The sequence below is a fragment of the Lissotriton helveticus genome, chromosome 1_1, assembly GCF_964261635.1.
Source record: "Lissotriton helveticus chromosome 1_1, aLisHel1.1, whole genome shotgun sequence".
NCBI lineage: Eukaryota > Metazoa > Chordata > Amphibia > Caudata > Salamandridae > Lissotriton > Lissotriton helveticus.
Window position 1 is genome coordinate 1840661899 of NC_136057.1, and position 13163 is coordinate 1840675061.

General features: G+C 48.6%; 1 protein-coding gene across 6 annotated transcripts in view; it reads left to right on the plus strand.

Moving 5' to 3' along the window:
* The window catches only part of SLC44A3 (solute carrier family 44 member 3), an 879170-nt gene that overhangs the window by 391746 nt on the left and 474261 nt on the right, over positions 1–13163 (plus strand). For all 6 annotated transcript variants that reach the window (XM_078641256.1, XM_078641253.1, XM_078641270.1 and 3 more), the window contains one exon: positions 10756–10892. In XM_078641256.1, the coding sequence (XP_078497382.1) occupies positions 10756–10892 (137 nt within the window). The remainder of the gene's footprint in view (positions 1–10755; positions 10893–13163) is intronic.

Here is a 13163-nt window from a genome sequence, read left to right on the forward strand (position 1 = left end):
ATGATGAATTAGAAAGCTCTATGCCCTCCCACTCCCAACCTGCAGTTCTTTTTCTTGAGTTTCATTACAGAACAAAGCCAAGCTTGAGGGTGTGCTGATTCAACAAAGTTATACCCGTCTATTAACTTTGATTATTTTAAAACAAAAGCTGAAAATAACCCCAAGATTTAAAGGCAGCGCCTCTTTAAGCATAACTTTGCTAGCAAATGTCAAACGTCTTATGTTTTTGCTTTTGACATTTGTATAACCATTAGCATGGCATCCTAGCATCTTTTTTCAACACCATAGCTCACTGAGATAAGAAAGTTGTTAAACAACAAGGTATAGTGAGATAATAATTTTATATATTTGAAGCAATTATATATCGCTTAAACCATAGTGTCCTATAGGTATAAAAAAGGAAACCATGAAGAGAAGAGGCAGGATCTGCCTATAGAGGGCATTTGGGTAGTCATGTTTTCAACTTCATTCAGTATTCAAAATCAAAACGTAGTACTTTTTTCATGATGTTTATATTTTTTATATAAAATAAATATATGTAATTGTTAACTTCTGCTAGTATTAGCTCTATAAATGTTACTTTACTCTATAAATGTTACTTTTACCCAATTTAATAGTTATTAATATAATCCATTTAATCACTTCCAGAGGGTAGAATGTCGAGTCTGCTTATGCGGGATTCAAATTTGTGAACTTTAGATTACTCCATATGTCAGCGGGGTGAGCATCAACCCACTGAGCCATCTTGCTAGCTTATAAGGGTTGAACGTTATATACTCGTATGAGGTAAACATGCGAAAGTGTGCTGCCTAAATCGATATGCTAACGATGGTTAGATATTCTTCTAGATCTTTGCTAAACACCGATTTATAGTACATCTATGTTTTTCTTAAAGAAATTTGGCACAAATCAAAGCCCAGACTTATTGAGTTTTTCATTTTCTTAATTTTAATAGCAGATGGAAATCATACATGTCAGCCCTTTCTACTTGGTCTTCCTCTAATTCTTAAAACCCTGGGAATTTCAGTTTGTTTGAATTTGATTCTCTAGCTCTCCACCATTTTCACTTTTATTTTTTCACACACGTAATAGGTGTTTTTGCAGTTCATCCAAGCCATGCAAGCTTGTTAATTAATAGGAGACATCACCACGAGGCCCCTAAGCACTTCTTTAACTCTCTTTAAATGGCATGTACTCTGTTCTGGCCAGGACCTTACAATAAGGCTGTCACATATTTACTCATATTAGACTTTCAGCTTATTAATACGAAATAAATTGACATGGATTTGATCTAAGTGGCAGTACTTAACACAGTCAGTGGTTCTCCTAACTCGACCTGGATCGTCCCTCAATTATTCCACAATGGATAACCTAAGCATACAGGGTTATAGTACCATGCCCTGACAGGGTTGGCACCCTACGAATGTGAATCTGTTGCTATAGGTTGTTGGGAACATCCCAAGGGTAAGCATAGTATACACATTTATTTATTTTCCAACCCACAACTGTCACTGAAATCCCTTAGTCCACATCCAGTCAAAAATACTACAACTCCAGAAAGCCGAAAAAAATCAAATAGAATTTAGTGGCAAAATTCAAAATGCAGTTTCTTTTTCTCTGTGAATTACCATTTGTATTTTTTTATTTGGTGAACGGAATAATATTGGGAAAATGTTCAACAAACAATGGCATAGCCAATAGGTCTCACCTTTGGACCTCATAAGTGTTTAGTTATCCAGCACAATATCCTTGGTGCAACAACATCAAGTGTTGCACGGCTAAACACTTATAAGGTCCCAAAGGTGAGAACTATTGGCTATGCCAATGCTTGTTTTAAGTGAGTGGCTCGTGCAGGTATGCCACTGTGAGGTAGAGATGCTGCGAGTGCTTTTACAGGAGCCCCTGTGACATTGCGCCTCTTCAAAATGTATCTTGGGTCTGGTGTAATACTTATAGCCCCTATTCCCGCACCCACTGCATTCTTAAATGTCCCATGTACAGCTGGGGTTGACACTCCTATTACCCCATGGTGGACATGGTGGTGGTGGACGTGGTGGTGGTGGATGTAGTAGTGGTGGCCGTGGTGGTGGTGGATGTGGTGGTAGTGGTGGACGTGGTGGTGGTGGATGTGGTGGTGGTGGACATGGTGGTGGACTTGGTGGTGGACTTGGTGGTGGGTGTGGTCATGGTGAATGTGGTGGTGGTTGTGGTGGTCGTCATGGTGGTGGTGGTGGTGCTCATGGTGGTAGTGGACATGGTGGTGGACATGGTGGTGGTGGACGTGGTGATGGTGGACGTGGTGATGGTGGACATGGTGATGGTGGACGTGGTGGTGGTGGACGTGGTGGTGGTGGACGTGGTGGTGGTGGACGTGGTGGTGGTGGACGTGGTGGTGGTGGACGTGGTGGTGGTGGACGTGGTGGTGGTGGACGTGGTGGTGGTGGACGTGGTGGTGGTGGACGTGGTGGTGGCGGACGTGGTGGTGGCGGACGTGGTGGTGGCGGACGTGGTGGTGGTGGACGTTGTGGTGGACGTTGTGGTGGCGGTGGATGTGGTGGTGGTGGACGTGGTGGTGGTGGACGTAGTGGTGGTGGACGTAGTGGTGGTGGAAGTTGTGGTGGTGGACGTGGTGGTGGTGGACGTGGTGGTGGTAGACGTAGTGGTGGTGAACATGGTGGTGGTGGTGGACATGGTGGTGGACGTGGTGGTGGTGGACATGGTAGTGGTGGACGTGGTGGTGGTGGACATGGTAGTGGTGGACGTGGTGGTGGTGGACGTGGTGTTGGACATGGTGTTGGTGGACGTGGTGGTGGTGGACGTGTTGGTTTTAGACATGGTGGTGGTGGTGGACGTGGTGGACTTAGTGGTGGTGGACATGGTGGTGGACGTGGTGGTGGTGGACATGGTAGTGGTGGACGTGGTGGTGGTGGACATGGTAGTGGTGGACGTGGTGGTGGTGGACGTGGTGTTGGACATGGTGGTGGTGGACGTGTTGGTTTTAGACATGGTGGTGGTGGTGGACGTGGTGGACTTAGTGGTGGTGGATGTGGTGGTGGACGTGGTGGTGGTGGACGTGGTGGTGGTGGCTGACGTGGTAGTGGCTGACGTGGTGGTGGACATGGTGGGTGCAGACGTGGTGGTGGAAGTGGTGGTGGTGGACATGGTGGTGGTAGACATGGTGGTGGATGTGGTGGTGGTGGACGTGGTAGTGGTGGATGTGGTGGTGGCGGTGGCTGCCGTGGAGGTGGGCATGGTGGCGGACATGGTGGTGGTGGACGTGGTGGTGGACGTGGTGGTGATGGACGTGGTGGTGGTGGATGTGGTGGTGGACTTGGTGGTGGTGGATGTCTTGGTGGACGTGGTTGTAGGAGTGGTGGTGGCGATGGACGTGGTGGTGGTGGACGTGGTGGAGGTGGGTGTGGTGGTGGACATGGTGGATGTGATGGACGTGGTAGTGGTGGACGTGGTGGTGGTGGACGTGGTGGTGGTGGACGTGGCGATGTTGGTGGACATGGCGATGTTGGTGGACGTGGCGATGTTGGTGGACGTGGTGGTGTTGGTGGACGTGGTGGTGTTGGTGGATGTGGTGGTGTTGGTGGACATGGTGTTAGTTGATGTGGTGGTGGTGGACATGGTGGTGGCTGTAGTGTTGGTGGATGTGGTGGTGGACTTGGTGGTGGATATGGTGGTGGTGGACGTGGTGATGATGGGCATGGTTGTGGTGGACGCAGTGGTGGATGTGGTGGTGGATGTGGTGGACATGGTGGTGGTGGACATGGTGGTGGTGGACGTGGTGGTGGTGGTGGTGGTGGACGTGGTGGTGGTGGACGTGGTGGTGGTGGACGGGGGGATGGTGGATGTGGGGGTGGTGGTGGGCATGGTGGTGGTGGTGGACGGGATGGTGGAAGTGGTGGTAGGAGTGGTGGTGGTGGTGGTGGACGTGGTGGAGGACATGGTGGTGGTCGTGGTGGTGGGGGACGTGGTGGACATGGTGGTGGTGGACATGGTGGTGGTGAACATGGTGGTGGTGGACATGGTGGTGGTGGATGATGTGGTGGTGGACGTGGTGGTGGATGTGGTGGTTGTGGATGTGGTGGTGATGGACGTTGTGGATGTGGTGGTGATGGACATGGTGGTGGTGAATGTGGTGGGGGTGGCTGACGTGGTGGTGGTGGTGGGGGTGGACGTGGTGGTGGTGGACGTGGTGGTGGTGGACGTTGTGGTGGTGGACGTGGTGGTGGACGAGGTGGTGGTGGACGTGGTGGAGGTGGATGTGTTGGGGTGGTGTTGGACGTGGTGGTGGCAAACTATTGGGTAGGAGGGTGCTGGCAGATTGCGGAAGGAGAGGAGGATCTCATAGGGGGCACATGGGAGAGAAGAAAGAGGCCGAATATTAGAAACAAACAAGCGCTGAAGAAAAATAAAGCGCACGGCTGCCATTGTTCACTATTCGGCTTAGGAAGAGCAGCCGTCGCGCTGGTTTAATGAACCTTAAAACGTAGCGACGGAAGACGGGCAGTGATGGGTGGAAGTGCTTCACGACGTAAACAAGCGGTCTTCACTTTTCAAGCACTCGTGCTTGTGGCGGCATCCAACTTGCGGGAGCAAGGAGCAGCCATATGTTTGTAATTAACTTGGCCACGCCGCTGCTCGCTCCCGCAAGGTGGATGCCGCCACAAGCACGAGTGTAGTGCTTGAAAAGTGAAGACCGATGGCTAAAGGCCCTCCTAGGGCAGTGCATTCGTGTTGCCTAGGCGAGACCTAAAAAGTGAGTCTCAGCTTTCCTCACTGTAGAGGCAATAACAGCCTGTAGATTGCAGTGCTCAAGAAGTCGGCCATTCCTTGAGGAATTTATTGTTTCTGGAGTAGAAATGGCAACAACGTGAACAAGCATTGGCAATGCCAATAGGCCTGGTTTTAAAGGAATGTTGTATGGTAATGTGCTGCATTAAAAATAAATAGCACGAGAACAGATATGAATCTGTGTGGAAGCAAATAACTGTAGAATAATATTGGCGTATATTTAAAGGTCAGGTGAAACTTGCACTGTCGAGCCAGACCTAATGAATCTATGTAGGTTAATGACTGCCCGTCTCCATCTGTTCTACATCCATAGAAAAGCAGCATAAGTTATCTAGTTATCTAAGACAGTTTAATAACATTCCGATGTCATGAGGGTGTCCCTTATAGTTCTAGCTTAGACTGCTGGAAAAAAACAAGCATTTACAATGCAATGGTCTCGGCATTGTTAAAGTTAGAGCTATTGGCATTGCTTATGATATTATTTTTATTTATGTTTTTGTTTTTAAAACATAAATAAATAGCATTGTCATTTACAATGCCAATAGCTTAATCTCTCACAAATGCGAGACCTATTGCATTTGCACCCACACAGAACCACACACACAAAGCCACCCACCCACACACACACACACACACATACAGAGCCACACACACAGAGCCACCTCCGCGACCTTCTGCCCTAAGGCGCTTTTGCCATGCCGTCCTCGGCATGGGTCCGGTTACAAAACTACTGCTATTAACTGATCTGGGTTCCGGAGTGGCGTGCTAATCGCCGAAAAAAAAACGCTTTGACGCCTCGTCAAGGGCAATAAGCGCTATGATTACAATATGCATTATTTCCAATATAGGGGTGACTTGCTCCTGAATTTGTGGGAGTCCTGTTTACTCCTGTAAAAAAAAGATACAACTTTCCCAATTACCAACTGCTTCTTCGGTGCTGGGCAGATGTCGAAAAGACTGTTTATTCACTGTGAGAATGCATTACACAGTATCTGGCTTCACCCTGCTTTATGAGCGCTGTTGCTCCAGTGTTCGAATAAATTCAGGATTGTTTTGTGCCTCAGGCGCTTCCCTGGGGAAGTGCTTCTGAATTCACGTGAGCTGTTCCACAAATGAACAAAATAGCGTAAACTCTTGCTCTCTCTCTCCACTGAAGAAGGCCGATGACGTGGCCCATTAGTCAAGGCCCCCCCCTCTCTTTGTTGTGCCGTTTCTTCTTAGCTCGCCTCACAGCGCTTTGTATTCTAAAATGTGCAGTTTTAGTCATATAACAAATGCAAGACTTTATGCATTGCACTGGTGTTCGCAGTGATGATCGGCTGCCCGCGTAGCAATGATGCAGTTTGCCCTAATGTACGCAAGGTTAAGGTGTAATGGCAGTCGCAATTAAAGAAAAGTGACCCCTCTCACATGTGTGCCCTGGTGCCACCGCCCCTGCTGCACTCATATATACATCCTCCTGAAAGAGATACAAGAAGCTCAACGAGAACTGTCTGAAAGATGAGCCCCATGCCTTTATTTACCTCTTGAACCCGTCTCAAGAGGGTCATCGACTTCGGCCCATTCTGGTTATTCGGCTAAGATCACAGAGGAGTCGGAGAATCAGTTTATACCGTTCCAGTTTCAAGCAGGAGTCCCGGGGTGCTAGAGCATATTAAAAACCTGCAATGGCAGAAGGTGACACTTGTGACCTCCTGGCAGCTGGCACAGGCAGTTTAGCAAGCTTAAGATTCTCTTTAGCTTAAAAATACACTAGTTATACAATTTACTCGTTTAATTGATTGTTTTTAGTATCTGATCTATATAATTTACTACAAAGTCCATTTTGAAGTCATAATCCTTTCGGATTCTGGTGTAAAACTGATTACCACGTGACTCAACGGCGTCAGTGTTTTCATGTCTTCGGTTCCCATTCAGCAGCCCGGTGCATTTTTTTGTTGTTCCAGTTTTTATAGAGCACGAACTTAACCCAAAGGTATTGGAGCGCTTTTCAGCACCAGTTACGTCACACAAGGACATCTTCATTTTTGTTAGGCACTGGGAGTTTAAGTGATTTGCCCAGAATCACAGGATGTTGAGCCGTCGGGTAGGCTCGATCCTTGTTCCTCAGCTATGGCCGTTAGGCCACATCCCCCAAATTCTGGGAGTTGTAGACTAGGTTCATTTCAGCTGAAACAAATCGGCATATTTAAAACAATGGGGCAGGGGTGGGGGAGGTCGGCATGCGAGGGAATGCAAGGCTCTTTGTGGCCTGAATTGCGGTGCTGTATAAGGGCAAGAGGTCTTGTGGCGCTCTCGGGCAAGGGGACATCGCGTAGCTGACAATGGAGCAGCTCCACTCCCGGCTTTTCCCTGATGCGTGAGTATAGGGGGGCTCGCAATTAAGGGCAACAAACGTTTAAAAACAAAGTTGATGAGGCAGGGTGGACGCCGGTGACGCGGTGGGTGTCCCGGACCGCGGGTGTTCAAGGTAAAAATTCAGGAATGTGGGAGGGGGCAGTCGGGAGCACATACGGTGAAATAAGAAACGGTGGAGTGGGTAAGACTTCGGGACAAAACTACAGAGTGCTGTTCAAAGGGAGCTGGAGGGATATGCGAGAGATTCGTATGATTGGTTACTGTTTATAAAGGTGGGTAACAGCATTAGAAGAGGAGAGCGAATTCGCCGCTTAGATATGATCACTCATTAAGTGCCGATTAAGGGAGGCAAAGGTGCGGGAACACCGGGAGAGAAAAGACTACGAGTGGAAGTTGGCTTCAGAGGGGACCGGGACCGAGCTGGTACAGACTGACGAAAAACCAGCCCTGAAAAAAAAAAAAAAGTAACCGCCCACCTCCGAATGATGAACAAAAAGGGTCGGGGCTTAAAAAAAAGCAAGAAACGCCCACGAATCTGCTCCAGCCCTGAGTGACACACATCTCTTCCAATGGCTAGTCTTCATTTATGAAGCTAGCCAATGGAAGAGAAGGCGTGTTCAAGCCCCAGTACTGGGGAAACATAAGATCTCGGCTGCGTGACACTGCTGCGCAGTGTACGCTAGGCCGAGCCCTAAAAAGTCACTGCTGCGTTGAGGGCAAGCACGTTTTTGTGGAAGCCCACAATTGTCACCCAAGCAGGGTCGGCTCCTCCATTAGGGCGGAGGAGCACTGCCGCACTACTTTCTCGCCATCGCGAGAAGCAGAAAATAAAATGGTATTTTAAATGCCATTTTATTTTCTGCTTCTCGCGCTGCAAGAAAGCAGTAGGCAGGGGTATGCCTGGTTGGGGACGGCTGGGAGGATAGGCCTGGTTGGGGGCGGGCGGGTTGGGGAGGAGTGGCTAGCATCACTCTGAGTACCCTGACTGCTTTGGTCGGCTCTGGGGCCGACCAAAGCAAGCATCCGCACTCTACATTTTTTCTATGTAGGCTGCATGCAGCCTACATAGAGAAAATGGCCTCCCTGCAGGTGCCCGGCTTGGCGCTGTTCTGGACTCCGCCCCAATCACAGTGCTGCCATTGCAGTGTTGTGATTGGCTTACAGGATGGGAGGGAGCATACCTGTTCCTGTTCAGGAGCAGGAAAACGAGGTCCCGGCCCAGGAGCAGAGGCGGCACAGGACCGGTCAGGTAGGTTTTATTTTACTCCACCCCACCCCTCGTGGTAACCCCCGCTTGACCCCTGTCCCCCCCACCCACGAGAATTGTGAGCTGTGACTGCACCCAATAAAAACATGTACTCTTGGCTCCCAACATGTGGGCATGGCCAAAGTCCCTCTATAGTAATGCTTACTTAATTGTCTGGCCAGACCATAAATACCAAGAAGCAAATGTCCTCTCATGAGTTCGGTCTCTTCGCCTTAAATACATCTATTCAAATGAGATCTTAGCACTGTAAGTGTCTGACCCTAACCATTATCTTTTCCAGGGATGCCACATTTGCTTGCCCTGGTTCACCCAGTGCTTTTCCATTTGTCTGAGAAATGTGGCCAATCTTGTCTTATATTTAACTCCATCAAATATATTTTACAGAAAAAAGATCTAGCTATGGATAACCCTCCCTGCACGATTAGTGATCCTCATTTATTCAACTTTCTCCTACTCAGAATGTATATATGATGAATTCCCGCATTATTTTTCTCCACGGGGAATCACAACGCGGTAGTTATCACCATTACTCCGCAAGTCGTAACAACGACTTGCGGAGGGGGGCGCTGGAAGTTGGAATAGTATAATTTACTATTCCAACTCCAGTCTGTGCGGACACTCGGGAAGGTGTTACGACTTGCGGAGTAATGGTATGCGGAATCACAACGCGGTGAAAAAGAATCGTCGTAAATGTTGTTTACCACTCAGAATAGTTTCAGGTCTCTAGTGGTTTTAGATTTTGATGCTTAAAGGTCTTTCATATTGATATCTATCCTTAAATAATTTTGAAGGGTCGACTCCAGCTTTCCAATGCAAGTCGTTTTTCGTTCCAAAATGCAATTCTTAAATTGCAGCCATGGTAAGGGCGTGTTGTGGCAGTGAATTTGGATGTCCGTTTTATTCACCTATTTAGCTGATTTTTATGTTTGAAGTCTGTGGTTATCCTGAAATCCTGACCTCTCCCAAAAGCGTTGATGACTTTTGCTCTACGTGTTCTACATAGGGATGTGCAGAGGTGTTATATAGGAGAAACAACCTTTACAACGCAGTCATCACATTGCACTACATTCACAACGCAGTCATTACATCGCAACGCTTCTCACTACAATGCAGCCATTACATTGCATGTCACTATAACACATGACACAACAATGCATGCCACTACAACGCAGGCATTACATCGCATGGCATTACAACGCATACCATTACCATGCATAGTACCCCTACACTTTTCAACACTTACCCTACTACTGCACCCCCTGGAGTTAGAATAGTAATTTTTACCCCTACACTATCCAACACTTATCCTACTGTAGCACCCCTGGAGTTACAGTGGTAAATTTTACCCCTAGACCATCCAACACTTACCTTAAATGCAATGTAATGGTATGCGTTATAATGGTATGCGTTGTAAAGATATAATGCGATGTAATGGAATTCATTTTAAATCTAGTTTTAAAATTGTTGTAATGGCATGCGATGTAAATGGTTGCGTTGTAAAGGATGTTGCGATGTAAAAACTGTGTTGTAAAGCCATGCGTTGTAAATGTATGCGTTGTAACGTCATACATTCGTTATATAGGCTGATTTACAATTTTATGCAATTGTTCTAAAAAGGTGTAGTGTCACGGTGTAACAGAAGGGAACATTCCCACTGCCACTCTCGAACTTGTGTAAGCCACCACCCAAGACCAAAACACTGTTGTTTACCCACTTCTGGATACTCCATCCTAAGGGTTGGGACTTCAGCACCACAGAGCAGTAGCATAACAGAAAATGTTAGGGCACAAGTGTAGAATGTGATGAGGGGGCCCGAGTATACAATATCTCAGATATTCATTGCCCTGGGGCTCAGTTGGCCTCCTTAAAGGGTTTAGGGGCCACCTAAAGGGTTGGAGTGCCCTGTGCCCTGTGCGCTGTAAGGGCCTGTTTTACACTACAGCCACAGAGAATGCCCAGTCATTGACTGTGGAGCAGTTCTCCTTCCTTTTTTACTCACTGTTCATCTGTGGTAAGGACCGTCCTACACCTCAATAACTAAAGCATTATGGAGAATGCTAATCCCTTCAGGGTGATGGCTCATATCTGGGAAATCAGACTACATGAACTTGGTGGCCAAAACGTTCCTTGATTAATTTAGAGACCTTCGACCGCCTTCATGGTGGGTGAAGCCTCTCGCCTTCACAGGTGTAGTTATGTTGCTCACTCCAATTTTAAAATAACCTTTGTGATTAGTTTCCCATTTTATCATTGTATATTCGTGTTAAATTGTTGAAGCAGCAATAGAACACATTTCATGTTTTTATATTTTTTGTCTTTCATTTTAGACATGTTTTTTTCTTAAACTCATGCCGTATGGAAATCAGAAACCTAAAGATAAATTCCACCGCTTTGTGTGTGTCTAGCTGCCCTCAGAAGCAACTCAGTTCCTTGGAGGAAGTCCAGTTGTTTGCCAAAAATAATGGTAAGTAGGAAATGCTGCGATCGATGATGCAAAGTAGTGCTTTGATTTTGTACATTTCCTAAAATGTTTGCAATTATACTGTCCACTTTTGCCTAAAACTGTTTTGAAAAAAAAAAAAAAGAATACGCATGCAAGATGTTTTCCTCTGACTGGGTTACTTGTAAGAGCAGTTGTTGAACATGGCTTTTTTTGGAGGGGTCTCCCCCAGATTTTTTGCCTTCTGGTGCTGAAGCAGTTTTTCTTGGTATTAGCACTCCGAACTTTCTCCCTGCTAACCAGTGGTAAAGTGCTTGTGCTCTTTTCCTAATGATGGTACAGTTAGAATCTACCTGATTAGAGGGCGCACGAGTGGAATGGCCGCCGTTAGGTGAGGCTCCTACTCCTCGGATTCATAATCCTTAATAAATCCTGTTAAACTGGGTTCAGTCTGAGCTGTTGTACATGTCACGACTTTCTCCTAACCTGCGGCGCACTCGCTGAAAATCTGGGGCCGCTCGGCTGCTGTACGCCGGCGGGCGGAGGTGCTGAAGAGCTGACCGGCTTTGGGACGGAGCCTGCGGTGTGGTGCAGAGCGGCGGCGGTGATTAGGACACTCCGCGGCTCACCACGAGGGCAGTCGGCCCTGACTGACTCGGAGAGTACGCCAGGGGCGGACGCGGCATGCAGAGAGACTGAAGGTGCGTCCTCTGACGCGGCACTATCGGGTGCTACTCTGCCGTCCTGCGTGTCAAGTTTGCCGTTCTGCAGCCCTCTATGTGGGCTTTCTTTATAATTACTGGGGACTTTGCCTAGAGGCTGTTGCGGTCCGACGGCACTTGGGGACTTCAGTCACACCACAGCGCCGCAGCGCGCACGCTGAATTCCCGTACCAGCAAGGGGCTTTGCTGCCGAGGCGGGGGCGCCTACGCTAGGACCTCGATGAGTGGCGCTGCTGGCGCTATAAGAGAGTGCACAACTGGCTTGCTTGGAAGTTCGACATATGTGGCGATTCCCCGAGTGCCCCACGTGTCTGCAAGTCCCAGCTATGCATATTTGTGTGAGTTCCTGGAATAGCTGTTGTTGCAGTGAATAAGACAACTGCAGGTGTCATCGGGGTGAAGGCCTATACACTGCATTTTGGACGGGGGAGCACACATGAGAGGTGGTGGAGAGCCTAATGGGATATCATGGCCATCGTAGCGGTTTTTTGATGTCAAGGCCTGGTGGTGGCAGATGGTGACTGTCTGCTGACAGGGAAGAGCATACACCCCCCCCTAAACACTACAGTGGTTCACACTGTGCAGGCAATCCCCCACTGGCGTGCCCTTTGGTGCAGTCACCGGACAGACGCACGAGCAAGCCTCTGCCGCTCATTATCACGCCGGATACCAGAGTGACGGACATTGCATACCGGGCGGCGGCCTGATCTGTGTCGGACGGCCCATAGACCTGCTCCTGATCCTTTCGCAACGATGGGGAAGCCGGATACTCGCCAGCCTAGGCTCACCTTTGAGGTCACAAAGACGGGACCTGAGCCACCGACTGGTAAGGGGGCCTCGGAGAGCCCCGGGGCGCAGGGAGGACCTGAGGACACACCGGAGTTGGACATGCGCCAAATCCTGCTGGAGATGCGTCAAGGGTTTGCCACCGTGGTGGACAAGGTGGACCGCATTTCCTCCAGACTGGACGCCCTGGTACATAAGGTGGACCAGCACGAGGATCGCATCAAGGAAACGGAGAGAAGAATCTCTGAGACGGAGGATATAACTGCCGGTCACTCCACACAGCTGACAAGGGTGGACAAACTACTGCGAGATATTGCTGCCAAGAACGAGGATTTGGAAGCCCGGGGGCGACGCAACAACATCCGCGTCGCGGGCGTACCCGAATCCACAGACACTGGGCGTATGGAGGATTATATTGAGAAGTTGCTACTAGCCTCTATAGGTGCCGACAAGTTCTCCGCACAATTTATAGTTGAGAGAGCGCACAGATCCTTAGGTCCCAGACCGGGGCCTGGAGCTCCGCCCAGGCCGATCATCGCGCGGTTGCTGAATTATCGTGACCGGGATGTGGCACTACGAGCGGCGCACACCCAAAAGGAGCTGACATACAATGGAGTCTCCTTCTCCATATTCCCGGATTTCACTCCGATGGTGCAAGAACAGAGACGCAAATTCCTCGGGGTGAAGAAAAAGTTGCGTGCGGCACAGATCGACTACGCGCTGTTATATCCCGCCCGACTTCGAGTGACGCATCAAGCAAAACAATATTTCTTTATCAACCCGCAAC